General features: G+C 42.8%; 1 protein-coding gene across 1 annotated transcript in view; it reads right to left on the reverse strand.

The window, feature by feature from the left end:
* Nucleotides 1-27,556, reverse strand: part of LOC120053208 (cadherin-13-like) — a 497,821-nt gene that overhangs the window by 458,103 nt on the left and 12,162 nt on the right. The window contains 1 exon segment of the mRNA XM_039000365.1: nucleotides 18,620-18,631. Coding sequence (XP_038856293.1) covers nucleotides 18,620-18,631 — 12 coding nt within the window.

Here is a 27,556-nt window from a genome sequence, read left to right on the forward strand (position 1 = left end):
ATAAATAAATCATTCTGACATTTCACATTCTTATAATAAAGTAGTGATCCTAACTGACCTAAGACAGGCAATTTTTACTATGATTAAATGTCAGGAATTGTGAAAAACTGAGTTTAAATGTATTTGTCTAAGGTGTATGCAAACTTCCGACTTCAACTGTATATTTTGATCTGTTTAACACTTTTTTGGTTGTACATGATTCTATATGTGTTATTTCATAATTTTGATGTCTTCACTATTATTCTAAAATTTAGAAAATTGTGAAAATAAAGAAAAACCCTTGAATGAGTAGGTGTCTTCAAACTTTTTTTCTGCCCTCTTAGTGCTGCCCCGGTCAACTGTAAGGGCTGTTATTGTGAAGTGGAAACGTCTTAGGAGCAACAACGGCTCAGCCGCGAAGTATTCAGACCCTTTACTCAGTATTTTGTTGAATCATCTTTGGCAGCAATTACAGCCTTCAGTCTTCTTGGGTATGATGCTACAATGACGCTTGAAACACCTGTATTTGGGGAGTTTTTTCTCATTCTTCTGTTGTCCTGTTTGAAGGTGAACTGACGCAATCCTGTCTCGGAGCAATACGGACAATTCCTTCAACCTCATGGCTTTGATTTTGCCCTGGCATGCACTGTCAACTGTGGAACCTTATATAGACAGCTGTGTACCTTTCCAAATCATGTCCAATCAAGTTGCAGAAACAGCTCAAGGATGATTTAATGGAAATAGCATGCACCAGAGCTCAATTTCAAGTCTTATAGAAAAGGGTCTGAATACTTATGTAAATAAGGTATTTCTGTTGTGTTGTTTTTATAAATTTGCCAACATTTCTAAAAACCTGTTTTCGCTTTGTCATTATGGCGTATTGTGTGTAGATTGATGAGGGAAAAATTATTTAATTCATTTTAGAATAAGGCTTTAACATAACAAAATGTGGATAAAGTCAAGGGGTCTGAATACTTTCCGAATGCACTGTACATGTAGGCCCTTCATATATAGTTTATGCGCAGCACTTCATTTTAAGCATCAATTTATCTAGTCAGTTATTGTTTTCATGCTCAAACCGTGAGCAACACTTGTCAAGCTCAGACATTTCTCTCAAAACACAGGGATGTCGATTCGCACAGGACTAGTATTATCAGAGGACCTTGGAGTTAGTCGAAAAACAGTAGGTTTTTTTGCCTGGAATTATTACTCTCCTGCTATGTAAAAATGGCAGATTCGGTCGGGACTTAAATTACGGATGTGGTTATTTGTGCTCGTGTACATAATTACATAATCCTATCTCCCCCAGTAAAACTAATCCTGTGCAAATAGGGCTATAGGCTACTGACGGTGATGGCCGATGCGCTCGTCGTGGCAATAGCCTATCTCAAGATGAGCTACTTTGAAAAACAGTGCCGCTGTTAACTACAAATTGGTTCTCCAGACAGATTAGTCTTCTCTTTTCAGCAGTATGCATTTGCTTTCCAAACTATATGTTTTTCCTGCAATTGTATTTTGAAATCTGCAAAAGGCAAACCGACAGCTGCAACCAACCATAGAAATATAATCCATAGATGGCAGTTCTTATTCAAGTCACGACTGGCATCCATTGCTTGTGTACCCATGAGTTTAACAGTCAAATTGCCAGGGTAGAGGTTTTAAAAACTCTTGTATGGATTGTATGTCTATCCACAATGCAAAAAATCTGTAGCCTATATTTGGCACTCATGCTGCCAAACTGCAGCCTTCCCAAATACAGGTACATTGTAACTGCCAAAATAAAGGAAACACTTGAATAAACAAGGGATACCTGTATGTTATGGTGTGGGGTGCATTTCCTGGCATGGTTTAGGTCCACTTGTAGAATCTATGCCAAGGCGCATTGAAGCTGTTCTGCCAGCTCGTGGTGGTGCAATACAATTTTAATACACTTTATGTTGGTGTTTCCTTAATTTTGGCAGACACCTCTATGTGCTTGTGATAAAACTTAATCTTGAATTAAATCATTTTTTATAAACTATTGATCCTGTGGCTAAATTATGCTCTCTGGTGTATTTTGAACATTGAGAGCGGCCTACTGTGGTTGGATAAAAAATGTAATATACATTTTTTAAATTTGTATTGGTCTTTTTTTGCTCGGGGCCCAGCCCCTGACTCACACAACTGACCAGTCACATTCCTTTATTATGCAGTTTATTTTATTATTTGTATTGATCAGTTACCCAACCAAGGCAGGGCCCCCCAGTTACCTACGTGGGCTCCCTACCTCTCCTCCCCCAATGTGGTGATTAGCAGAGCGGCAGCAGCAGGCTGTCTACACTCATTGAGACCGGGCTCCTGAGTCTTCCTGTGGTTGGCGGTTGCAGTGAGAAAATATAAAATATATACTACATACACTATATATACACAAAACTAGGTGGCACCCCTTCAAATTAGTGGATTCGACTATTTCAGCAACACTGACAGGTGCTGACAGGTGTATAAAATTGAGCACACAGCCACGCAATCTCCATAGACAAACATTGGCAGTAGAATGGCCTTACTGAAGAGCTCAGAGACTTTCAACGTGGCACCGTCATAGGATGCCACCTTTATAACAAGTCTGTTCGTAAAATTTCTGCCCTCTTACAGCTGCCTCGGTCAACTGTAAGTGCTGTTATTGTGAAGTGGAAACGTATTTGAGCAACAACGGCTCAGCCGTGAAGTGGTAGGCCACACAAGCTCACAGAACGGGACAGCAGAGTGCTGAAGCACATAAAAATTGTCTGTCCTCGGTTGCAACACTTACTAACGAGTTCCAAACTGCCTCCAGAAGCAACGTCAGCACAAGAACTGTTCATCGGGAGCTCATTGAAATGGGTTTCCATGGCCAAGCATCCAGACACAAGCCTAAGATCACCATGCACAATGCCAAGCGTTGGCTTGAGTGGTGTAAAGCTTGCTACCATTTGACACTGGAGCAATGGGAACGCGATCTCTGGAGTGATGAATCACGCTTCACCACAAGGACGAATCTGGATTTGGCGGATGCCAGGATAACGCTACGTGCCTGAATGCATAGTGCCAACTGTCAAGTTTGGTGGAGGTGGAATAATGGTCTGGGGCTGTTTTTCATGGTTCAGGCCAGGCCGCTTAGTTCCAGTGAAGGGAAATCTTGACGCTACAGCATACAATTACATTACACACGATTCTGTACTGACACCATTGTGGCAACAGTTTGGGGAAGGCCCTATCCTGTCTCAGCATGAAATGGTTTGTCGGGATCGGTTTGGAAGAACTCGACTGGCCTGCACAGAGCACTGACCTCAACCCCATTGCACACCTTTGGGATGACATGGAATGCTGACTGCGAGCCAGGCCTAATCGCCCAACATTAGTGCCTGACCTCCTTAATGCTCTTGTGGCTGAATGGAAGCAAGTCCCTGCAGTATTGTTCCAACATCTAGTGGAAAGCCTTCCCAGAAGAGTAGAGGCTGTTATAGCAGCAAAGGGGGACCAACTCCATATTAATGCCCATGATTTTGGAATGAGATGTTCGACGAGCAGGTGTCCACACACTTTCGGTCATGTACTGTAGCATAACACAGGAAGTTTCTAGAGATCAAGTCCCACATCCAGTATGACAGCGAGACCCATGTACGATTAGGGAAGACAACCCTGCCTCCTGGTCGGAGCATTGCACGTCTCCACTGAAACATCGGGTTTGCTGCTACACCCTGAGGCGACCCATATATTCCCCTGAACGATGTTACTCCAGGGACACTCCAGGGCCACCTATGAAGCTACTGAAATCCTCCAGAACTGTTTTGAGTCCACTGACTGGGCGACCCTGACGGACAGCGCCAACGACTTGGATGAGGCAGCGGATACTGTCTCTGACTACATCTGTTTCTGTGAGGATCTCGTTTTTCCCCAAAAGAAAGTCAACATCTTCCTTAAAAACATTTTTTTTTTAAATCAGGTGGCAGTAAAGAGGAAAGCAAAAATAATCAGACGCGACTCAAAAGCAAAATCAAGGAGTGCAAGGCAGCATACAAAGACGAATTAGAAAACCTTTTCAAGGACAAGGACAGTAGAAAAGCCTGGCAAGGGCTACAAACCATCACAAACCAAAGACACATTGTATGACAGTCGGAAAAGACCTTGCTTTTCGAAATTATTTGCACAGTTTTCATTGTTGGTTTGACGTGTGATTTCATATCGCAGCAGAAAGTACACTTGGACCGTATAGAAAGCATATCAGATGTTGATATACAGATCTCTGTGAAGGACGTCAAGCAATACTTTCAACGTGTCAACCCACAATAATCATATGGTCCAGACGGCATCAGCAGGAAGGCAGTTCAGGCATGCGCAGACCAGCTCCTATTACATTTACAGAAGTTGTTCCAGCTGTCACTGGACAGTGGGATAATTCCAGATGAATCGAAGACGTCACTGATTGTCCCAGTACCTAAAAACAACAGGCCAAAAGAAAAGAACGATTTATGCCCTGTAGCCTTGACATCTGTACCTATGAAATGTTTTGAAAAAACAATTCAAAAAACAAATTCTCTCTGGTCTCTCATTTCAATTAGATCCAAACCAATTCGCCTTCCGTGCCTCTAGGGGTGTTGATTATGTGTTACTGGTCATGCTGAACAATATCTATGAAGATTTAGAAAAGGCAAATAGTGTAGAGAAAATTTTATTCATTAACTTCAGTAGCGCGTTTAACACAATCCAACCCCATCTACTGGTAGATAAGCTGGTGAATTTGGGTGTCAACTCTCTACTGATCAAGTGGATTCATAGTTTCTTTGTGAAACAAGTGAAGTTTAACTCCGCCATTTCTACATCATGAATGGTTAATGCGGTAGCCCCTCAAGGATGTGTACTTTCACCCATACTCTACACACTGTACACACTATACACAAATGATTGTCAAGCCACTGACACAGCCCACAAATTCTTAAAAAATGCAGATGACACCTGTCACGAAGGCGCAGCGTTGTATCCATACATTCTATATTTATTAAAATAATGAACACTGAACAAACTAACAAAACAACAAAACGAACCGTGAAGCTATACAAACGAGTGCTGACAGGCAACTACACATAGACAAGAACCCACGAACACAAAAGGGAAAATGGCTACCTAAATATGACGATAAACAGCTGACTCTGATTGGGAACCATATCAGGCCACCATAGACATACAAATACCTAATACCAGCCCCCCCCCCCCCCCCCCCGATGGATCATCGCCGGAGGCTCTGGACTGCGGATCATTGTCGGAGGCCCCGGACTGGGAACCGTCGCAGGAGACCCCGGGCTGGGGAACGTCGCTGGAAACCCCGGGCTGGGAACCGTCGCTGGAGACCCCGGGCTGGGGACCGTCGCTGGAGACCCCGGGCTGGGGACCGTTGCTGGAGACCCCGGGCTGGGGATCGTCGCTGGAGACCCCGGGCTGGGGACCGTTGCTGGAGACCCCGGGCTGGGGATCGTCGCTGGAGACCACGGAATGGGGACCGTCGCTGGAGACCCCGTACAGGGGCCCGTCGCTGGAGAGCCCGGACTGGGGACCGTCGCTGGAGATTCCGGACTGTGGACCGTCGGTGGGGGTTCCGGACTGTGGCCCATCGTTGGAGGTTCCGGACTGTGGCCCGTCGTTGGAGGTTCCGGAATGGGAACTGTCGGCGGAAGCGCTGGACTGGGAACTGTCGCCGGAAGCGCTGGACTGGGAACTGTCGCCGGAAGCACTGGACTGGGAACTGTCGCCGGAAGCGCTAGACTGGGAACTGTCGCCGGAAGCTCTGGACTGGGAACTGTCGCCGGAAGCTTTGGACTGGGAACTGTCGCCGGAAGCTCTGGACTGTGAAAACGCACTGGAAGCCTGATGCGTGGTGCCGGAACTGGTGGTACCAGGCTGATGACACGCATCTCAGGGCGAGTGCGGAGAGGAGGCACAGAACGTACTGGACTGTGGAGGCGCACTGGAGATCTGGAGCGTAGAGCTGGCACAATGTGTCCTGGCTGGATGCTCACTTGAGCCCGGCAAGTGCGGAGCGCTAGCGCAGGACGCACTGGGCTGTGCAGATGCACCGAAGACACAGTACGCAAAGCCGGCGCAGGATATCCTGGTCCAAGGAGGTGTACTGGAGACCAGGAGCGCTGAGCCGGCACCATCCGTCCTGGCTGGATGTCCATTCCAGCCCGGCAAATGTGAGGACCTGGAATAGAGCGCACCGGGCTATGAATGCGAACTGGAGACACCGTGCGTATCACTGCGTAACACGGTGTCTGACCAGTCACACGCTCCCCACGGTAAGCATGAGGCGTTGGCTCAGGTCTCCAACCTGAATCAGCCAATCTCCTCGTGTGCCCCCAAATTTTTTAAACTTGGGGCTGCCTCTCGGGCTTCCGTGCTAACCGTGTCCCGTGGTATCGTCGCCGTTCCTCCTGCGCTATCTCTACCTGCTTCCATGGCAAGGTCTTGTCCCCTGGACCTCCTCCCATGTCCAGGATGTCCTCCACTCATCTTTCTCCCGGGCCCAGGATGTCCGCTCCTCGTTAACACGCTGCTTGGTCCTTTTGTGGTGGGTTCTTCTGTCACGTTTGTCGTATGAATCGGACCAAGGTGTACCTTCTATATTTATTAACTTCTTCTGATTTTTTTTATTTTTTAAATAGCGTTCCCAAATAAACGGACTATTTCTCAGGTCCAGATCATAGAATATGCATATAATTTACAGATTAGGATAGAAAACACTCAACATTTTCCAAAACTGTCAAAATAGTGTCTGTGAGTATAACAAAACTGATTCTGCAGGCGAAAACCTGAGAAAATATAACCCAGAAGTGATATATATTTTTTTTAATCTGTGTTTCCTGGCCAGTCTTTCTTCCATTTAAAGGGGTATCAACCAGATTCATTTTTCCAATGGCTTCCTCAGGCTGTGACCAGGCTTTAGACATAGTTTCAGGCTTTTTTTTGGAAAAATGAACAAGATTTTTCAAAAGTAGTCAGGTGTCCTCTGAATAGTGCCTGCGCGCCAGAGGGGAGCTCTCCATTTTCCTTTTCTCTCTTATTGAATAGGTTACGGTCCGGTTGAAATATTATCGATTATGTTTGTTAAAAACAACCTGAGGATTGATTATAAAAAACATTTGACTCGTTTCTATTCCATTACGGATACTTTTTGGAATTTTCGTCGAACGGAACGAGGCTGTAGTTTTCGCAAAATAACGCGAAACCAAAATGGCGTTTTTTTGTGATAAAAGTAATATTTATCGAACAAAAATAACATTTGTTGTGTAACTGGGAGTCTCGTGAATGCAAACATCCGAAGATTATCAAAGGTAAGCGATTAATTTTATTGCTTTTCTGACTTTCGTGACCAAGCTAACCAAGCTAATATAAGGCTAACTGTTCTAGCATTGATTGAAACATTCACAAAAGCTTAGATTGCTTTCGTTGCAAAGCACATTTTCAAAATCTGACACGATAGCTGGATTAACAACAGGCTAAGCTGTGTTTTGGTATATTTCACTTGTGATTGCATGATTCTAAATATTTTTTGTAATATTTTTGTATCTGATACGTTTGGCAATTTTCTTCTGCCTTTCAGCACCGGAACGAGGCTGTAGTTTTCTGAACATAACTCGCAACCCAAATGGTGTTTTTTTGTTATAAAAGTAATATTTATCGAACAAAAATAACATTTATTGTGTAACTGGGAGTCTCGTGAATGCAAACATCCGAAGATTATCAAAGGTAAGCAATTAATTTTATTGCTTTTCTGACTTTCGTGACCATGCTAATTTGGGGCTAGCTGTTGTAGCATTGATTGATAAACTCACAAAAGCTTGGATTTCTTTCTCTGTAAAGCATATTTTCAAAATCTGACACGATAGGTGGATTAACAACAAACTAAGCTGTGTTTTGGTATATTTCACTTGTGATTGCATGATTATAAATATTTTTTGTAATATTTTTGAATTTGGCGCCCTGCAATTCAGCGGTTGTTTAGGGAAATTATCCCGCAATCGGGATCTGTGCGCAGAAAGGTTAAAAGAATGAACACTGAACAAACTAACAAAACAACAAAACGAACCATGAAGCTATACAAATGAGTGCTGACAGGCAACTACACATAGACAAGAACCCACGAACACAAAAGGGAAAATGGCTACCTAAATATGATCCCCAATCAGAGACAACGATAAACAGCTGCCTCTGATTGGGAACCACATTAGGCCACCATAGACATACGAATACCTAGACCTACAAAACCCCTAGAACTACAAAAACCCTAGACAATACAAAAACTAGCATACCCACCCTCGTCACACTCTGACCTAACCAAAATATAAAGAAAACATAGATATCTAAGGTCAGAGCGTGACAACACCACTGTTGTGGGTTTCCTCCACCCAGACCAAAAAATGTATCCAGTGGTGTGCAGATAACTTTCTTGAAGTAAACGTTAAGAAAACAAAAGAGATGGAAATTGATTTCAGAAAGAACAAAACTCCACTACACCTACAAAAATCAATGGGGAATCAGTTGATTCACCGCACACAAATACCTGGGAATCGGAATAGACAACAAACTGAAATTCAATGACTGTGCCTTTGTCAAAGATTAAGAAATTGAAACAGAAAAAGTTATTTCATGCAAATTGAACCATTTTGACCACCATATCTTACAAATGTTCTATAAATCTGTCTTGCTGAGTGTTCTGTTCTTTGGTCTGATATTCGTGTTTGGAAACACGTGAGCCCAAGCCCAAGTCAAGCTTCTGCACTTTATCAAGACGGCGGGAAGGATAATTAGTATAGATCAAGAATCAGCCACCAGCCTGTACACAAAACACATCCTCCTAAAACTTGAGAGCATTTTACGGGAGAGCAGCCGGACAAAGGGAAAGAGACATCTTAAAAAGAAAAGAAAAACAGATGTACATTACTAGTCAACATTTTGGACACACCTACACATTCAAGGGTTTTTCGTTATTTGTTCTATTTTCTACATTGTAGAATAATAGTGAAGACATCAGAACTATGAAATAACACATATGGAATCATCTAGTAACCAAAAAAGTGTTAACCTTTTGTCAATAGGGGGGAGCCATTTCGACTTTGTAAAAATTCGTTCCCAAATGAAACTGCCTCTTACTCAATTCTTGCTCGTACAATATGCATATTATTATTACTATTGGATAGAAAACACTCTCTAGTTTCTAAAACCGTTTGAATTATTTCTCTGAGTGAAACAGAACTCATTCTGCAGCACATTTCCTGTCAGGAAGTGAGATTTCTGAAATCGAGGTCCCTGTTCTAGGGTCAGTTTATAAGTCCCCATGTAAGCTATGGGGCTACATGCACTGCATACGCCTTCCTCTAGATGTCAGTAAGCGGTGAGAATTTGAATGGAGTGGATTGCACCATCTGGGGCACTATAAAAGCTCATGGAACGGAAGTACCGTTCATTTCAACGGGGCGCCTGGCGCAAGAGGGACATCACAATGGCATCCTGAAAAGCTTTCGTTTTAGCAGTTCTATATCTCCGGTCATGTTTTTATTCGTTATAGGTGTTAAAGACATCATAAGGTAGTTAATTTAAACCGACTTATAGCAGTTTATATCAGTTTATTGCGATTTTCTGGGATTTCTTTGTGACGCGCTATCGCTAGTTGGACACCTCTCCAGTGGATGGCTAGCGTTAGCTGCTATTTCTACAGGAGAAGAGGACATCTTTCAACCAAAAGACGATTGTTCTGGAGAAAGGACACCTTGCCCAAGATTCTGATGGAAGCTCAGCAAATAGTAAGCAGTCTTTATGCTGTTAATTCGTATTTATGTTGACAAATGTCAAATAATAATTCCGCCATGAATTTCGGTGCGGTCTCGCTTTAGCGCACGCTGTATTGCGCAGTAACGTTAATTTTAAAAATCTAACACAGCGGTTGCATTAAGAACTAATGTATCTTTCATTTGCTGTCCAACCTGTATTTTTTTAGTCAAGTTTATGATTACTTATCGATTAGAATAGGTGCCTCTCCAAGATGGCGCCGGACAGATTGCTTGAAGTTTTGGCCACTAATCACATTGTATAACCACGATTTGTGCCGCTAAATATGCACATTTTCGAACAAACCCTATATGCATTGTGTAATATGATGTTACAGGACTGTCATCTGATGAAGAATATCAAGGTTAGTCAAAAATTATATATCTTTTGCCTGTTTGTTACGATCGCTAACCTTTGCTGCTGGTAAATGGTGTTGTGTTTCTGGCTATTGTGGTAAGCTAATATAATGCTATATTGTGTTTTCGCTGTAAAACACTTAGAACATCTGAAATATTGGCTGGATTCACAAGATCTGTGTCTTTCATTTGCTGTACACTGTGTATTTTTAAGAAATGTTTTATGATGAGTAATTAGCTAATACATGATGGTCTCTGTAGTTATTCTAGTTGCTTTGGTGAGAGTTGTGATGGTGGCTGCAATGGTAAACTATGATTTATACCTGAAATATGCACATTTTTCTAACAAAACATATGCTATACAATAAATATGTTATCAGACTGTCATCTGATGAAGTTGTTTCTTGGTTAGTGGCTATTTATATCTTTATTTGGTCGAATTTGTGATAGCTACTGATGCAGTAAAAAAATGGTGGAGTAAAAAAAGTGGTGTCTTTTGCTAACTTGGTTAGCTAATAGATTTACATATTGTGTCTTCCCTGTAAAACATTTTAAAAATCAGAAATGATGGCTGAATTCACAAGATGTGTATGTTTCATCTGGTGTCTTGGACTTGTGATTTAATGATATTTAGATGCTAGTATTTACTTGTGACGCTATGCTAGGCTATGCTAGTCAGCTTTTTTACTGATGGGGGTGCTCCCGGATCCGGGTTTGGGAGGAACTAGAAGTTAAACAAATCAAAATATATTTTAGATTCTTCAAAGTAGCCACCCTTTGCCTTGATTACAGTTTTGCACACTCTTTGCAATCTCTCAACCAGCTTCATAAGGTAGTCACCTGGAATGCACCCCCACCTGATCACACCAGTGGAACCAGTCCGGCTGGGCCCACCAGGTAGCCCAGCTGGCATTAAGACCCTCCTGGGCTGCAGAGCACTGCGCAGGGACTGAAATACAGCCTCTCTGACCAACAATGCTATGTCACCTCTACGCTGTTCCAATCCGCTGACCTGTTCAGTCAGGTTGAGAAGTTGTGGCAGATGGATGTACTGCCATGGCGCAGCAAGAAGATCAGCACCAGATCTCACCAGGATCAGGAGGCGATAGACCTGCTGTACGCCAGAACAGTGAGAATTGAAGTGGATGGAGTCCAACGTTACGCGACTCCCCTCCTTTGCATCAAGAACATGCCCCAGCTGCAAGCCCTTAAGGAAGCTGTGCTCCCACTGCTCACATCACAGAGAAGAGGCTGGCGAAGTCACTAGAGCAAGCATTCAAAGTAGCATTCAAAGCGAAAATTCAGAAGTTGGAGCAGGCCAGCTACGCCATCAAGCTAGTGCCAGGCGCTGAAGACGACACAGCCATTAGCTGGTAAATCCCACACCACAGCATAACGGCAAGAATTTTGTGGTATTCAACTGCTCGTTCCAGTACAAAGGGGACCACATTAACAAGCTCCTGCTCCCAGGACCCATGCTGGGCCCCTCTCTACTTGCAGTGCTCCTCAGACTTAGAGATCACTCTGTTGCCATCAACAGTGACATTCGTGGGATGTTCCACCAATGGTGAGGTTGGTCTGGAGAAGACAAGAGAGTCGATAGAGAAGTCCTTCTACATGGACAACTGTTTGCAAAGCCTGACTGACAAGAAAGATGCCAAGGTCCTTGTGGACAAGATTCGTACACTACGAGCCGAGGGAGGCTTCAACCTGCGACAATGGACAAGCCTTGTCCCGTCGGTGACCAGTAATCTCCCTTCTGAAGCCAGGTCAATCTGCGCCGAACTCTAGATTGCACAGGGGCAAGCGAACATTCCTTGGGGTAAGCTTGCACTGTCAGTCCGACACCCTGTTGTACAAGTCCCGCCAGTCGTACAAGTCCAACAGTTACCATGCACACTATTTACAAGGTCCTGGATAGCAATACGACCTACTGGGGTACATCACCTCAGAGTCGGAGAGAGAACTTCCAGACCAGCCCTTCCAAGGTGCCACACCAGCCCAGAGATGGACTCCCCGGCTTCCCTCAGGGACATCCACCTGTTCTGTGACAACTGTGTCCTGCAGAGACTAGGCCCTTTAGGTTAGAGGCCTTTTAGTGGATGCTAATATAGGCCAGAGGGGGTGCCATAAATCTTTATCTTGTCGGTCTTAGTAATTGGTTTCTCTTTCTCCTACAAGAGGTTCATCTTCAGGTTAATGTTTATGCTGCTCTGTTTATAGCTGTATTTAAATAGTGTAATATTATTCTTATTCATTCATGTTTATATAGCATTATTTTTATTGCGTAATTATGACACTTTACTGATACTGTTTTGTTGTGCATGTTTTTTCCTTATAGAACTATAATTAATTTGGATTAACACAAGTAGTATTCCACCAAGTGTGGCGTACAGCAGGTCAGCCACCAGGGGGAGAATCATCGAGGCCTGGTGACAGACGGAGTCGACATCACGAGGCGATGGCTCCCTCTGCTGGATGTGCCAGGTCTCGATGGGCTCTCCTGCCAGGACTAATTGGGGCTGATTGTGCTTTGTGAGTAATCAAGGGCCTGATTGCTCACCAGCTGGATGAGTCCCATAAAGCTGCCAGAAGGGCAGCACACGGGAGAGGGGACTGGGGGAAGAGAGGTTACCCCTGTATAGTCGTGCTCAGTCCCAGGGATAACGGAGGGAGCTCAGTTTGGTTCCCCCAGGATACAGCAAGACCCCGGAGCCCAGAAGACGGTATCCCGGAGGAGGTCTCCTGGAGGAGATTATTTTATTTTTGTTTGTTATTTAAATAAACACCCTTGAAATCGAGCTACTCCAACTCTGTCCGTGTCTGATCTGTGTAAATGTCTTGACCAAACTCCGTTGTCTGCCACACAAGATTCACTCCCAGTCAAGATTCATGGTATATGACCAAAAGTGTGTGTGTGCTTAATGTGTGTTGGTGAAGAGGAAAAGGAAATACATATCCCGAAAGGAGAAGTATCAGCATTGTTCTTACCGGACATCCTGTGGAGGGTCAGAACCCAAATCACAGTCAGCATAAGTGTACTAGCGGGTGAGGGCATTCACAGCCGACCGCTCAGATGGGTGAGGGCATACCAGCCAACTATTTTTACAGTAGGCTTCCTATATCCCCCTCTCTACTGATTGGTGAAAGGAAGGAAGGACATACATTGACACTGGGTTGTTCTGGAAAGTAGATTAGGAAAGAAGGCTATCTAACATTGACACAGCAACCAGACCTTTGAGTCTAACAGTCTTTAGATGCAGTTATCAATTCAGGTTCTGTGTCTCATTCTTTCTTTCTCATTCTATTTGGTTGTAGACACACTTGGATGGAATTACAACCGAACAGCAGCATGAGATTGTTATAACCTTGAACAATAAGTAACAATAAGTCATTTGTTTAATTTAATTTATTTTCATTATTTTATGTCCATCACTGCTCTAATTGACTCTAGCTTTCCATGTTAGATGAATACTTGGGGCAGTAGAAAAGGGCAGGAAACTTGGAAGAGAGAGCTACAGAGATATGAAAAGAAAGAGACGGAGAGAGAGATGAGATGAAAGATGACAATACTTTCATGGAGCAAACCTATTTATTAACTTTTCAACCTATTGTTGATTCAGCCAGTACCTTTTGACATGTTATTTTCCATCTTCAAAACACTACAGAATCAAATTTTCGTCTCAGAACGTGCAGAAACAAGAAAAAGTGTCATGCTTCGTGACTAACACACTATGAGTAATTCTCTGACAGTATGGAAAATGTGTGTACTCTGTATGTAAATGTAGGAAGTGGTATGGATTAGTGGCTTTTCTCTCTTGCACCTCTAACACACTATGAGCAGTTCTGTAGAAACTCAAATACACTACAAATTCCTGAATTTCATGACAGTTCTACTGCAATAGGGTGATCAAATTAAGATCCTACATCTGTAGCTGCAGTAACCCATGTGAGTGCACCTCCCTCTGGCTGTTCATTCAGCGGGACACATGCCAACATAATGCTGCCACAACGCCCGCCAACACATACACACACACAACTCCTGCATGAGCAACGTGAAAGCCTAAGACTTCATGCATGTGTTTACAATACATTAGCCAGAGACAACAAAAAGACAGAATCACTCACAGAGCAGATGGGGGAGAAGAATGGTTTGGATCACTCAACTGTAAAATGGACTATACCCTATTTATACCCTAAGAATAGGGTATAAATAGGGTATGAATAGGGACACAGGTGTAATAATATGGTATAAATAGGGTATGAATAGGCACACTGGTGTAAGAATAGTTTATAAATAAGGTATGAATGGGGACACTGGTATAAGAATAGGGTATACATAGGGTATGAACAGGGACACTGGTGTAAGAGCAAGCTGCAAGATTTTGCAAGATTGTCGAAAGCATTCCACAGGAATACTGGCCCATGTTGACTCCAATGCTTCCCACAGTTATGTCAAGTTGGCTGGATGTCCTTTTGGTGGTGGACCAATCTTGATACACAAGGGAAACAGTTGATGGTAAAAAACCCAGCAGTATTTCAGTTCTTGACACACTCAAATCGGTGCGCTTGGCACCTACTACCATACCCTTTGCAAAGGCACTTAAATCTTTTGTCTTGCCCATTCACCCTCTGAATAGCACACATACACAATCCATGTCTCAATTAACTCAAGGCTTAAAAATCCTTCTTTAACATGTCTCCTTCTCTTCATCTTCACTGATTGAAGTGGTGACATCAATAAGCTTTCATATGGATTCCTTTGGTCATGTCATTGAAAGAGCAGGTGTTCCTAATGTTTTATACACTCGTATGTGTATGTCATTGTTGTGAATGTTATGTCTTTGTTAATGTGACTGGATAATTACAGTTGAAATTTGGAAAAGGTGTAATGTTGAGGACACAGTTGTGTGTCTGTGTCAAGACTACATCACTGCTACCGAGAATCTAGCAGGCCCTGCTCTCATTACAACACTAATCCACAGAGAGGAATTACAGGGTCAGGGCAGGATAGGAAAATGTCGGAGTGTTGGCTGACTGGCTGGAAAGCAGCCGCCTCGCTCTCTATATTTTATATATTCTCTCTTTCTCTCTCTCTCTCGTGACAGCCCTGTGCCCACTCGGTACAGGTCCTCCTGATCCCCTGCTGCCCTGGCATGTGGTGCCCATGCCCACGCGGCTTCAAGAAACAACAGCCGGCACCAAGGCGACAGTCCTGCTAAAAACCGAAAGAAGCAGTGACAAGCCATTGTCCAAGGAATAACATGACAATATAAAAAAACATCTCTGGGGTTGAGATTAAATTTGCATTAGATACTGAAGTCTCTCCTTTGTCCTTCCTCTTATATGGCACATCACACAGATACATTGGCAGTCTTTCACACAATGTTGTGCTGCAAGCTGGCAGTGCTCGCCCCTGTCAGAATGACAAAGAGGGACAAGGTAAGGAGGTTGGGGAATGGAGGCATTTGTTTACAACGCTGTATGTTGACACTGAGACTAAGAGGGCACACTGACTGCTATACAGGCAACTCAATCCAAGTCACTTTCCTTTCCTTTTCCAGACAACCTTCAGAGGTTGGATGAAACATGAAAGCCATCAAAAACCCAACCCGACCAGAACAAGGTACATAAAGTACATAGTGTTCCGGTAATGGACAGTGTTTTCCAGGCACCGAGTGATTCTCAAATGTCAAGAGAACATCCCTGAAGCAGTTAACCAGAGCGACACATAATTGCTCCAGATTAAATGGACTATTATGTGTTTAAAGAGCAAGTTCAGAGGTGGGTTGTCCTCTGTGATTGGTTTCAAAGATAACTCCTGGCCTTTGGGTGGCCCTGTAAAACCTCACTTAATTAAGTTGTTTTTGTACGACCGCATCAATCCCATGATGCACAACTCTTGGCTCCTTGATTGCTATGATACAGTAAGATACCTTTATTTTTTAGCATCTCAATGGAAAACAGCCGAGAGTGATGACTCTCCCTTTTCTGGGCTGAGAGATGGTGAGAGCAGTGGAGGGATAGGGATGTTGTACCCATCAATGCTCTGCATACGGGCTATAACCTTGGGGATATTGATGAACACACTCCGTTTGATACACATACACATGTAGGATCTTAATATGATCAATCTTTTGTTGATGAGAATTTTCCTGCACAACAAGAAATGCAAACTTGTAGTGTATTCAAGGTTTAAAAAGGCTTCAAAAGTTTGTAATTTCCACTTTAAAATGCCAGACTTAATTTGCCCTAACGTAAAATGTATCAACCCCTACAAAAAATATCCATGATTTCTAATCGACATAATAATTGGCATTTCCTGTTGCTGCAGGATTATTTTCCTGCTGTAGCAAACTGGCTCAAATTAAGATCCTACATCTGTACCTAGCTACACTATCAAGGACAGAGAAACGTGAAGCTCACACTGAATGCTGGGAGTCTAAACATAACGTGTCCCTTCCTCTCCTTCCTCACTATGCAGGTGATGAATAAGCCTAGCGCTGTGCTCAGCTCTGTGACACAGGGTGTGACACCTCCCGAGAAGTTAGTCATGAATCTTTAATGTTTATAAATTACTGCCACACCATCACCCCTGACTTTTCTCTCTCTCTCTCAGTGTCTGAAATCTCATTACAGAATCTTAGTGAGGACCAAGTTGTGTCAAAATTTAGGGCAGTGGAAAGACCAGGATCGATGTGTCTGTAAGTGTACGTACAGTGCATTCGGAAAGTATCCAGACCCCTTGACTTTTTCCACATTTTGTTACGTTACAGCCTTATTTAAAATGTACTAAATAGTTTTTGTTCCTCATCAATCTACACATAACAGCTCATAATGACAAAGTAAAAACAGGTTTTTACAAATTTTTGCAAATTTATAAAGGATAAATAACAAAAATATCACATTTACATACAGTTGAAATTGGAAGTTTACATACACCTTAGCCAAATACATTTGAACTCAGTTTTTCCACAATTCCTGACATTTAATCCAAGTAAGAATTCCCTGCCTTAGGTCAGTTAGGATCACCACTTTATTTTAAGAATGTGAAATGTCAGAATAATAGTAGAGAGAATGATTTATTTCAGCTTTTATTTCTTTCATCACATTCCCAGTGGGTCAGAAGTTTACATACACTCAATTAGTATTTGGTAGCATTGCCTATAAATTGTTTAATTTGGGTCAAACGTTTCGGGTATCCTTCCACAAGCTTCCCACAATAAGTTGGGTGAATTTGGCTCCTGACCGAGCTGGTGTAACTGAGTCAGGTTTGTAGGCGTCCTTGCTCGCACACGCTTTTTCAGTTTTGCCCACACATTTTCTATGAGATTGAAGTCAGGGCTTTGTGATGGCCAGTCCAATACCTTGACTTTGTTGTACTTAAGCCATTTTGCCACAACTTTGGAAGTATGCTTGGGGTCATTGTCCATTTAGAAGACCCATTTGCGACCAAGCTTTAACTTCCTGACTGATGTCTTGAGATATTGCTTCAATATATCCACATAATTTTCCTGCCTCATGATGCCATCTTTTTTGTGAAGTGCACCAGTCCCTCCTGTAGAAAAGCACCCCCACAACATGATGCTGCCACCTCATGCTTCACGGTTGGGATGGTGTTCTTCGGCTTGCAAGCATCACCCTTTTTCCTCCAAACATAACGATGGTCATTATGGCCAAACAGATTTATTTTGATCTTTGTCCCCATGTGCAGTTGCAAACCGTAGTCTGGCTTTTTTATGGCGGTTTTGGAGCAGTGGCTTCTTCCTTGCTGAGCGGCCTTTCAGGTTATGTCGATACAGGACTTGTTTTACTGTGGAAATAAATAAGTTTGTACCTGTTTCTTCCAGCATCTTCACAAGGTCCTTTGCTGTTGTTTTGGGATTGATTTGCACTTTCTGCACCAAAGTACGTTCATCTCTAGGAGACAGAACGCGTCTCCCTCCTGAGCGGTATGACGGCTGCGTGGTCCCATTGTTTTTATACTTGCGTACTATTGTTTGTACAGCCGAACATGGTACATTCAGGCGTTTGGAAATTTCTGCCAAGGATCAACCAGACTCGTGGAGGTCTACAATTTTTTTTTAGGTTTTGGCTGATTTCTTTTGATTTTCCCATGATGTCAAGCAAAGAGGCACTGAGGTAGGCCTTGAAATACATCCACATCCACACCTCCAATTGACTCAAATGATGTCAATTAGCCTATCAGAAGCTTCTAAAGCCATGACATCATTTTGGGGAATTTTCCAAGCTGTTTAAAGGCAGTCAACTTAGTGTATGGAAACTTCTGACCCACTGGAATTGTGAAACAATGAATTATAAGTGAAATAATCTGTCTGTAAACAATTGTTGGAAAAATTACTTGGGTCATGCACAAAGTAGATGTCCTAACCGACTTGCCAAAACTATAGTTTGTTAACAATAAATTTGTGGAGTGGTTGAAAAACGAGTTTTCATGACTCCAACCTAAGTGTATGTAAACTTCCGACTTCAACAGTAAGTATTCAGACCATTTACTCAGTTCTTTGTTGAAGCACCTTTGGCAGTGATTACAGCCTCAACTATTATTGGGTATGACTCTACAAGCTTGGCACACCTGTAGTTTCTCACATTCTTCTCTGCAGATCCTCTCAAGCTCGGTCAGCTTGGATGGGGAGCGTCGCTGCACAGGTATTTTTAGGTCTCTTCAAAAATGTATGATCGGGATCAAGTCCGGGCTTTGGCTGGGCCACTCAAGGACATGCACAGAGTTGACCTGAAGCCACTCCTGCATGGTCTTTGCTGTGTGCTTAGGGTTGTTGTCCTGTTGGAAGGTGAACATTTGCCCTAGTCTGAGCACTCTGGAGCAGGTTTTTGTCAAGGATCTCTCTGTACTCTGCTCTGTTCATATTTCCCTCGATCCTGACTAGTCTCCCAGTCCCTGCCACTGAAAAACATACCCACAGCATGATGCTGCCACCACCATGCTTCATCCATAGGGATGCTGCCAGGTTTCCTCCAGACGTGACGCTCGGCATTCAGGCCAAAGAGTTCAGTCTTGGTTTCATCAGACCAGATAATCATGTTTCCTTTAGATTCCTTTTGTCAAACTCCAAGGCTGTCATGTGCCTTTTACTGAGGAGTGGCTTGCATCTGGCCACTCTTCCTCAAAGGCCTGATTGGTGGAGTGCTGCAAAGATGGTTGTCCTTCTGGACGGTTCTCCCATCTCCACAGAGGAACTCTGGAGCTCTGTCAGAGTGACCATTGGGTTCTTAGTCACCTTCCTGACCAAGGCCATTCACCCTTCGATTACTCAGTTTGGCCGGGCAGTCAGCTCTAGGAAGAGTCTTGGTGGTTCCAAAATTCTTCCATTTAAGAATGATGGACGCCACTGGGTTCTTGGAGACCTTCAATGCGGCAGACATTTTTTGGTACCCTTCCCCAGATCTGTGCCCCACCGCAATCCTGTCTCGACGCTCTACGGACAATTCCTTCGACCTCAAGCCTTGATTTTTGCTCTGAAATGGACTGTCAACTGTGGGACCTTATATAGACAGGTGTCTTCTTTCAATCAATTTAATTTGTCCAATTGAATTTACCCCAGGTGGATTCCAATCAAGTTGTAGAAACATCTCAAGGCTGATCACTTTCTGAATGCACTGTATGGAAAACAGGTTTCTCTTGTAAGATTGTGATGGTCAACTTTGGGGATGTACTGACTTGGCAGTTATTCAGGGCAAACAGAGACACCAGGCCCATAATGGGTTAAGGAACAGAGTATGGCAAAGAGGAGTGAGAGAAGTTGCTGATGGTGGTGGCTCCTGATTGACCTAGGCCCTTTAGACATTGCGACAGACAGAGCCTTCCTCACTCACTGACTGAGAACAGAGTTATTGCGGCAAAAATGTCAAGTACTTGTCCATTCTACCCATGAATACTATATTGAGAAGTGTCATCAGTCATTCCTGACTGTCTTTTGGAGAGGTGGCACTTACACGCAGACACAGACGCAACATACTAGTGCTAGTCTCCAGACACTACAAACAAGAACAATCCTGGTTGTTATTACATACATGAAAGTGATCACAACCTATGAACTGTGGAGGTCAATATCAGGTCAACTAAGCACTTTGGAAGTTTGCTAAAGAATTTATTGACAGACATTACTGACGTTAATGTCATGACTTGTAGGACAGACATTGCCCTCCTAACACAGTGACCCAGGCCTAGACATGCATAAATAGTAAACAACAGAGAGACTGACAGAGATACAGCACAGTACTTTAACAGAAAGAGCAAGTGAGAGTGCAAGCTTACACTGCAGTAAGAGTAGTTGTAGTATGAACTGTCAACTGCTAGGTTGTGGCAGCATTATATAACTTGAGGACAAGAGGACATGAGGGAAAACAATGTTTTCTTTTGTTTTTTTTTTCTCTGGATGCAATATTTGTATTTATTTTATCTTTATTTAACAACGCAAGTCAGTTAAGAACAAATTCTTATTTTCAATGACGGCCTGGAAACAGTGGGTTTACTGCCTTGTTCAGGGGCAGAACAACAGATTTTACCTTGTCAGCTCGGGGATTCGATCTTACTAGTCCAACGCTCTAACCACTATGAAATTTCCTTCAGAGTGAAATGGCATGGAATAAGAACAACTTAGCCAACTAAATAAGATTTTTGAATTATTAGTTCTATTTTGCTCTTATCAATTGTTACACTTGAAAAATGCTATTTATTTTCCAGAGGGTGGCCATTGTACTATATATAACAGAAAGAAAACAGAAAAAGAAACCATATTCCATATCTTATTGAAATGCATTATTCCATTAATTCCCATATTGATCCCCAGCCAAAGAGAATGAATTATAACTTCTAACTGGAACCTCCATCAGAAGTTAGCCAGCTAATTAGCTATTTAGTCATTGTTAGCCACTGCTAGCAGTTTTTACCTTTAGCACAGACACCAGCCGCTATAGCCCGGATAGCCCGGATAATATCTGCCAGTCTGCACAGCGCGATGTCAGCCCTGAGCATATCGGACTGCTTTTTTCCCCCCACTACATCACCGGATTCCTGCCGCAAGCTCTGGACCATTACACCGGATCATCGCAGCTAGCTAGCTGTTACCGAGTGGCTATCACCCTTGTCCAGAAGCAAGCACCAGTTAGCCTCGAGCTAGGCCCATTCCCCCGGCTATGGGCTTAGCTCGAAGTACACCAACTACAATACCTCTCTTGCCAATTGGCCTGGACCCTTTGTTGACACGGAGCCCCGCCAATCAATCATGACTGGTCTGCTGACGTATTTCGGCCGATGTGCTGTCAACCGGCATCTGCGTCATTGATGTCGGTGAGGACCCAGCTACTAGCCTCGGCCCGCTAACTCTCTGAGCACCGTGTCTCCCGCTCACCTAGCGTAGTGACAACTGCCGAGCGGCTCCCTGTTTCGTCCATTACTGTTTATTGGACCCTATGATCAATCGGCTACACAGCTGATGCCTACTGGACTGTTGATTAACACGGTACTTCATTTTGTTTATCTGTCAAACGCAGGCCCTGTGTGTAGCTAACTGACCCTCTCTGCCCATTCATCGCCATTTATTGTTGTTGTCTTAGCTGTTTACCCATTGTTGTCTTAGTCCTCCCAATCAACACCTGTGATTGCTTTATGCCTCCCTCTAATGTCAATATGCCTTGTATACTGTTGTTTAGGGTAGCTCTCATTGTTTTGTTTTACTGCGGAGCCCCTAGTCCCGCTCTATATGCCTCGGTTAGCTCCCTTGCCCCACCCTCCACACATACGGAGACCGCACCTAGCTTAACTGGCGCTTCCAGAGATGCAGCCTCTCATCGTCACTCAATGCCTAGGTTTACCTCCACTGTTCTCCACTGTACTCAACCTTGCCCTTGTCTGTGCATTATGCCCTGGATCTATCCTACCACGCCCAGAAGTCTGCTCCTTTTACTTTCTGTTCTAAACGCCCTAGACACCCAGGTCTTATAGCCTTTATCCGTACTCTTATCCTACTCCTCCTTAGTTCCTCTGGTGATGTAGCGGTTAACCAAGGCCATGTGTGTCCCTAGGGGCTCTGATTTTTTTACTTCTGTAACCGGAAATGCCTTGGGTTCATGCAGGTTAACATCAGAAGCCTCCTTCCTAAGTTTGCTTTATCAGAAATAAGTCTCTCACTGTTGCCGCTTGTTTATAGACCCCCTCAGCTCCCAGCTGTGCCCTGGACACCATATCTGAATTGATTGCCCCCCATCTATTGTCAGAGTTCATACTGTTAGGTGACCTAAACTGGGATATGCTTAACACCCCGGCCGTCCTACAATCTAAGCTAGATGCCCTCAATCTCATAGAAATTATCAAGGAACCTACCAGGTACAACCCCAAATCCGTAAACTTGGGGACCCTCATAGATATCATCCTGACCAACTTGCCCTCTAAATACACCTCTGCTGTTTTCAACCAGGATCTCAGCGATCACTGCCTCATTGCCTGCATCCGTTATGGGTCCGCAGTGAAACAACCACCCCTCATCACTGTCAAATACTTCCTAAAGCACTTCTGCGATCAGGCCTTTCTAATCAACCTGGCCTAGGTATCCTGGAAGGATATTGACCTCATCCCGTCAGTAGAGGATACCTGGTTGTTCTTCAAAAGTGCCTTCCTCATCAACTTAAATGAGCATGCCCCTTTCCAATTTTTTTAACTAAGAACAGATATAGCCCTTGTTTCACTCCATGACTTGACTGCCCTTGACCAGCACAAAAACATCCTATGGCGCACCGCACTAGCTTCGAATAGCCCAACTTTTCAGGGAAGTCAGGAACCAACATATACAGTCAGTTAGGAAAGCAAAGGCTAGCTTTTTCAAACAGAAATTTGCATCCTGCAGCACTAATTCCAAAACGTTTTGGGACACTAAAGTCCATGGAGAATAAGAGAATCTCCTCTCAGCTGCCCACTGCACTGAGGCTAGGAAACACTGTCACCACCGATAAATCCACATATATCGAGAAATTCAATAAGAATTTGTCTACGGCTGGCCATGCTTTCCACCTGGCTACCCAAACCCTGGCGAACAGCTCTGCACCCCCCGCAGCAACTAGCCCAACCCCCCCCCCCCCCCCCCCCCCGCTTTTCCTTCAACCAAATCCAGATAGCTGATGTCCTGAAAGAGCTGCAGAATCTGGAAACATACAAATCAGCTGGGCTGGAAAATCTGGACCCTCTCTTCCGAAAATTATCCACCACCATTGTCGCAACCCCTATTACCAGTCTGTTCAACAACCTCTCTTTCGTATCGTCTGAGATTCCTAAAGATTAGAAAGCGGCCGCGGTCATCCCCCTCTCCAAAGGGTAGAGACACTCTAAACCCAAACTGTTACAGACCTATATCCATCCTGCCCTTCCTTTCTAAAGTCTTCGAAAGCCAAGTGAACAAACAGATCACTGACCATCTCGAATTCCACTGTACCTTCTTCCGCTATGCAATCCAGTATCCGAGCTGGTCACGGGTGCTCCTCAGCCACGCTCAAGGTCCTAAAGGATATCATATCCACCAAAACAGTACTGTGCAGCCGTCTTCATCGACCTCGCCAAGGCTTTCGACTCTGTCAATCACCGTATTCTTATCGGTAGACTCAACAGCCTTGGTTTCTCAAATGACTGCCTCGCCTGGTTCACTAACTACTTCTCAGATAGAGTTCAGTGTGCCAAATCGGAGGGCCTGTTGTCCGGACCTCTGGCAGTCTCTATGGGTTCAGGGTTCAATTCTCGGGCCGTCTCTTTTCTCTGTAAATATCAATGATGTTGATCTTGCGCGGGTGATTATTTGATCCATCTCTACGCAGACAACACCATTCTGTATACATCTTGCTCTTCTTTGGACACTGTGTTAACCTTTTCTCAATAGGGGGGGTGCTATTTCCATTTTGTAAAAAATTGTTCCCAAATTAAACTGCCTCGTACTCAATTCTTGCTCGTACAATATGCATATTATTATTACTATTGGATAGAAAACACTGTCTAGTTTTTAAAACCGTTTGAATTATATCTGTGAGTAAAAGAGAACTCATTTTGCAGCAAACTTCCTGTCAGGAAGTGAGAAATCTGAAATCGAGGGCTCTGTTCCAGGGTCAGTTTATTAATTTGCATGGAATCTATGGGTCTACATGCACTGCATACGCCTTCCCCTAGATGTCAGTAGGCAGTGAGAATTGGAATGGGGTGTATAGCTCTATCTGAGGCCGAATAAGACCTGTTGGAATGACGCGACCACTCTTTCCTTTCTTCACCATGGCGCAAAAGGGTCACCTGGATTGCGTTCTGAAAAGCTGTCGTTATCGACGTTAGATATCTCCGGCTCTGATTTTATTTGATATATGTGTTAAAAACATCATAAACTAGTTATATTAAACCGAGTTATATCAGTTGATTGCGATTTTCGGTATTTTGTTTGTTATGCGTTCTGGTGAGTTGGGCACTTCCATGCCGCATGGCCAGCTTTGTTAGCTAAATCGACAGATGAAGACGACATTCTACAACCGAACAACAATTATTCTGGAAAAAGGACACCTTGTACAAGATTCTGATGGAAGCTCATCAAATAGTAGGAACCATTTATGATATTATTTCGTATTTCTGTCGAAAATGTTTAGACTATATTCCGCCCAGATTTCGGGCGCTGTCCCGCTATAACGTAAGCCTTTTGTCGTACTAAGGTTATTTTTAAAAATCTAACACAGCGGTTGCATTAAGAACCAGTGTATCTTTCATTTGCTGTCCAACCTGTATTTTTTTGTAAAGTATATGATTAGTTATTTGATTAGATGATGTGAGTGTCAGAAATATATCCAGATTATTTTGTGCAGTTTGGCTAGTATTCACATTGTTCAACCACGAATTGTAACGCTAAATATGCACATTTTCGAACAAACCATATATGTATTGTGTAATATGATGTTATAGGACTGTCATCTGATGAAGTTTGAGAAGGTTAGTGAAAAAATTTATATATTTTGCTGGTTTATTCGCTATCGCTAACGTGCCTTGAATGAATGCGGTTGTGTGGTAGGCTATTGTAGTAAGCTAATATAATGCTATATTGTGTTTTCGCTGTAAAACACTTAAGAAATCTGAAATATTGGCTGGATTCACAAGATGTTTGTCTTTCATTTGCTGTACACCGTGTATTTTTCATAAATGTTTTATGATGAGTATTTAGGTATTTCACGCTGGTTTCTGTAGTTATTCTAGCTGCTTTGGTGAGACTTGTGATGGTGGCTGCAATGTAAAACTATGATTTATACCTGAAATATGCAAATTTTTCGAACAAAACATATGCTATACAATAAATATGTTATCAGACAGTCATCTGATGAAGTTGTTTCTTGGTTAGTGACTATTTATATCTTTATTTGGTCGAATTTGTGATAGCTACCTATGCAGTAAAAAAATGGTGAAAATATACGGTTGGGTCTTTTGCTATCGTGGTTAGCTAATAGAAATACATATTGTGTTTTCCCTGTAAAACATTTTAAAAACCGGAAATGATGGCTGGATTCACAAGATGTGTATCTTTCATCTGGTGTCTTGGACTTGTGATTTCATGATATTTAGATGCTAGTATTTACTTGTGGCGCTATGCTAGGCTATGCTAGTCAGCTTTTTTACTGATGAGGGTGCTCTCGGATCCGGGATGAGTACCAAGTTTAACTACTTGACGCTAGGGGTCAGATTTTTTTATTTTTTTTAAATAACGTTCCCAAGGTAAACGGACTATTTCTCAGGTCCAGATCGTAGAATATGCATATCATTTACAGATTAGGATAGAAAACACTCCAACGTTTCCAAAACTGTCAAAATATTGTCTGTGAGTATAACAAAACTGATTCTGCAGGCGAAAACCTGAGAAAATCTAACCCGGAAGTGATGTTTTTTTTAATCTGTGTTTTCTGGCCAGTCTTTCTTCCATTTAAAGGGGTATCAACCAGATTCATTTTCCAATGGCTTCCTCAGGCTGTGACCAGGCTTTCGACATAGTTTCAGGCTTTTATTTTGAAAAATGAACGAGATTTTTCAAAAGTAGTCAGCTGTCCTCTGAATAGTTCCTGCGCGCGAGAGGGGAGCTCTCCATTTTCCTTTTCTCTCTTATAAGTTACGGTCCGGTTGAAATATTATCGATTATGTTTGTTAAAAACAACCTGAGGATTGATTATGAAAAACATTTGACATGTTTCTACGACCATTACGGATACTTTTTTGGAATTTTCATCGAACGGAACGAGTCTGTAGTTTTCTGAACATAACGCGCAACCCAAATGGCGTTTTTTTGTTATAAAAGTAATATTTATCGAACAAAAATAACATTTATTGTGTTTTTATTGCTTTTCTGACTTTCGTGACCAAGCTAACCAAGCTAATATAAGGCAAACTGTTCTAGCATTGATTGATAAACTCACAAAAGCTTAGATTGCTTTCGTTGCAAAGCACATTTTCAAAATCTGACACGATAGGGCAATTAACAACAAGCTAAGCTGTGTTTTGGTATATTTCACTTGTGATTGCATGATTATAAATATTTTTAGTAATATTTTTGTATATGATACGTTTGGGAATTTTCTTCTGCCTTTCAGCACCGGAACGAGGCTGTAGTTTTCTCAACATAACGTGTAACCCAAATGGCGTTTTTTTGTTATAAAAGTAATATTTATCGAACAAAAATAGCATTTATTGTGTAAGTGGGAGTGCAAACATCCGAAGATTATCAAAGGTAAGCGATTCATTTGATTGCTTTTCTGACTTTCGTGACCATGCTAATTTGGGGCTAGCTGTTGTAGCATTGATTGATACACTCACAAAAGCTTGGATTTATTTCTCTGTAAAGCATATTTTCAAAATCTGACACGATAGGTGGATTAACAACAAGCTAAGCTGTGTTTTGGTATATTTCATTTGTTATTGCATGATTATAAATATTTTTAGTAATATTTTTGAATTTGGCGCCCTGCAATTCAGCGGTTGTTTAGGGAAATGATCCCGCTAAAGGGATCTGTGCACAGAGAGGTTAACAAACCTCCAAACGAGCTTCAATGCCATACAACACTCCTTCCGTGGCCTCCAACTGCTCTTAAACGCTAGTAAAACTAAATGCATGCTCTTCAACTGATCGCTGCCCGCCTAGCATCACTACTCTGGGCGGTACTGACTTAGAATATGTGGCAACTACAAATACCTAGGTGTCTGGCTAGACTGTAAACTCTCCTTCCAGACTCATATTAAGCATCTCCAATCCAAAATTAAATCTAGAATCAGCTTCCTATTTTGCAACAAAGCCTCCTTCACTCATGCTGCCAAACATACCCTCGTAAAACTGACTATCCTGCCGATCCGT

This window comes from Salvelinus namaycush, chromosome 9 (assembly GCF_016432855.1).
Source record: "Salvelinus namaycush isolate Seneca chromosome 9, SaNama_1.0, whole genome shotgun sequence".
NCBI lineage: Eukaryota > Metazoa > Chordata > Actinopteri > Salmoniformes > Salmonidae > Salvelinus > Salvelinus namaycush.